The following is a 2500-nucleotide window of genomic DNA, read 5'->3' as shown; positions in this document are numbered from 1 at the left end:
CACTACACACTGTTATACACCACTACACACCACTACACACTGTTACACACCACTACACACTGTTACACACCACTACACACTGTTACACACCACTACACACTGTTATACACCACTACACACCACTACACACTGTTACACACCACTACACACTGTTACACACCACTACACACTGTTACACACTGTTACACACCACTACACACTGTTACACACCACTACACACTGTTACACACCACTACACACTGTTACACACCACTACACTGTTATACACCACTACACACCACTACACACTGTTACACACCACTACACACTGTTACACACCACTACACACTGTTACACACCACTACACACTGTTACACACCACTACACACTGTTACACACTGTTACACACCACTACACACTGTTACACACCACTACACACTGTTACACACCACTACACACTGTTACACACCACTACACACCACACAACAGTGTAGGAGCTGTAATTATTAGCACATGTCCACACTTCAGTGATTACGGCTCTGAGAATTTTGAACATTTCAGAAAATCCTGTCATATGTAACCGTGATGTAGAAATAAATTGTGATCATTATTATTGTGGTGATAATAAATATTATATATTATTATTATTATTATTATTATTATTATTATTATTATTATTATTATATTATTGTGATAATAAATATTATATATTATTATTATTATATTATTGTGATAATAAATATTATATATTATTATTATATTGTGGTGATAATAAATATATAAGTGTGTAGTCTTCAGGACGTAAGGATACAGTCGTCCTCCTGCACCAGACACTCAGCGATCTGCAATAACACAATAATACATCAGATCTCTGAGCTCACACTGCTGCAACGTAAAGAACATAACAAAAGAAGGTGTAAAAGAGGGAGGTGTGGATGGATGGAGGGATAGAGAGGGAGGTGTGGATGGATGGAGGGATAGAGAGGGAGGTGTGGATGGATGGAGGGATAGAGAGGGAGGTGTGGATGGATGGAGGGATAGAGAGGGAGGTGTGGATAGATGGAGGGATAGAGAGGGAGGTGTGGATGGATGGAGGGATAGAGAGGGAGGTGTGGATGGATGGAGGGATAGAGAGGGAGGTGTGGATGGATGGAGGGATAGAGAGGGAGGTGTGGATAGATGGAGGGATAGAGAGGGAGGTGTGGATGGATGGAGACCTGATGGAGGCGGAGTGGCAGTGCAGTGTCGTCTCCTCTGTCCTCTAACACACGCAGAGTCTCAGAGATGCAGTGACTTAGATCAGGAGGAGAGAAAACACCAACTGGGATTTCCTCAGGACTCAGAGGACCTTCACACACTGTACACACACACACACACACACACACACACACACACACACACACACACACACACACACACACACACACACACAGGTTTCCACATTTAAAGTGATGATTAACACACTGAATCTCAGTAAATCTATTCACTTTTTGAATAATTGAATAATAACTGTGTTAAATTCTTCACTGGAAGCTAAAGTGCTGATGTTTATAATGAACACTTATAACAGCTCTTTATAATGAACACTTATAACAGCTCTTTATAATGAACACTTATAACAGCTCTTTATAATGAACACTTATAACAGCTCTTTATAATGAACACTTATAACAGCTCTTTATAATGAACACTTATAACAGCTCTAAACAAGTTCATTAGGAAAGTAAACGTCATGTAGTGACGTCATTTTTACTCCAATGTTTAACATAAAGAGGGATCAGGATGACAGAGCAGCTGAAGTGTGTGGAGATGTGCTGCAGCGTCAGACACTGAAGGTCAGCAGGTGTGTGTGTGTGTGTGTGTGTGTGTGTGTGTGTACCTGAGGGACTGCAGCTCAGTGATGAAGAATCTCGTATCAGTTCAGGAGAACAGGCTCCACTGGTACTCTCCATTTCCTCATCCTCTTCCTCCAATTTGGAACCTCCATCTTCTTCCTCTTCCTCTTCTTCTTCTTCTCCTGCTCCATTGTTGTTTGTGAAGTCACGGTGGAGGTTGTGATGGAGATGGGCGTGTCCTCCCTGCACCTCCTCCTCCTCCTCCTCCAGCATTCGAAACGTTCTGTTCTGGTTCTGGTCTGGAACTCTGGTGGAACTCACTCCGTTGTGCAGGTCTGAGACACCTAACCACTGTCCCTCGTTCATAAGTAACACACACAAATTCACACACAAAGAGCACCTGAAGGAGACACACACACACACACACACACACACACACACACACACACACACACCTGCTTGAGTGTCTGCAAGTTCAATTTATTTAAATACTAAATAAAAAAAACGTATTTCACACGAGAGAAAAAAATATTTTCTGTTTATTCTATTGGATCCTTAAATCCTTCATAAATCACAGCACTGAGCAGTGAAGGTTAAACCTGACTCCACCCCTACATGTCCCAGCCAATCAGAAGCCAGAGCCCCGCCCCTACAGATCATGTCTGTGATTTGTCTTCCTAAAGAAC

At 42.0% G+C, this 2500-nt stretch overlaps 1 protein-coding gene across 1 annotated transcript in view; it reads right to left on the bottom strand.

Moving 5' to 3' along the window:
• The window catches only part of cnsta (consortin, connexin sorting protein a), a 15119-nt gene that overhangs the window by 9512 nt on the left and 3107 nt on the right, over positions 1 to 2500 (bottom strand). The window contains exons 2-4 of the mRNA XM_027139809.2: positions 1859 to 2214; positions 1197 to 1336; positions 791 to 821 (exon numbers count right to left, since the gene is read on the bottom strand). Coding sequence (XP_026995610.2) covers positions 791 to 821; positions 1197 to 1336; positions 1859 to 2180 — 493 coding nt within the window. The 5' untranslated portion in view covers positions 2181 to 2214. The remainder of the gene's footprint in view (positions 1 to 790; positions 822 to 1196; positions 1337 to 1858; positions 2215 to 2500) is intronic.

This window comes from Tachysurus fulvidraco, chromosome 12, assembly GCF_022655615.1.
Source record: "Tachysurus fulvidraco isolate hzauxx_2018 chromosome 12, HZAU_PFXX_2.0, whole genome shotgun sequence".
NCBI classification, from domain to species: Eukaryota; Metazoa; Chordata; class Actinopteri; order Siluriformes; family Bagridae; genus Tachysurus; species Tachysurus fulvidraco.
Note: the sequence above shows the minus strand (reverse complement) of the source record. Positions and strands in the feature narration are given on the sequence as shown.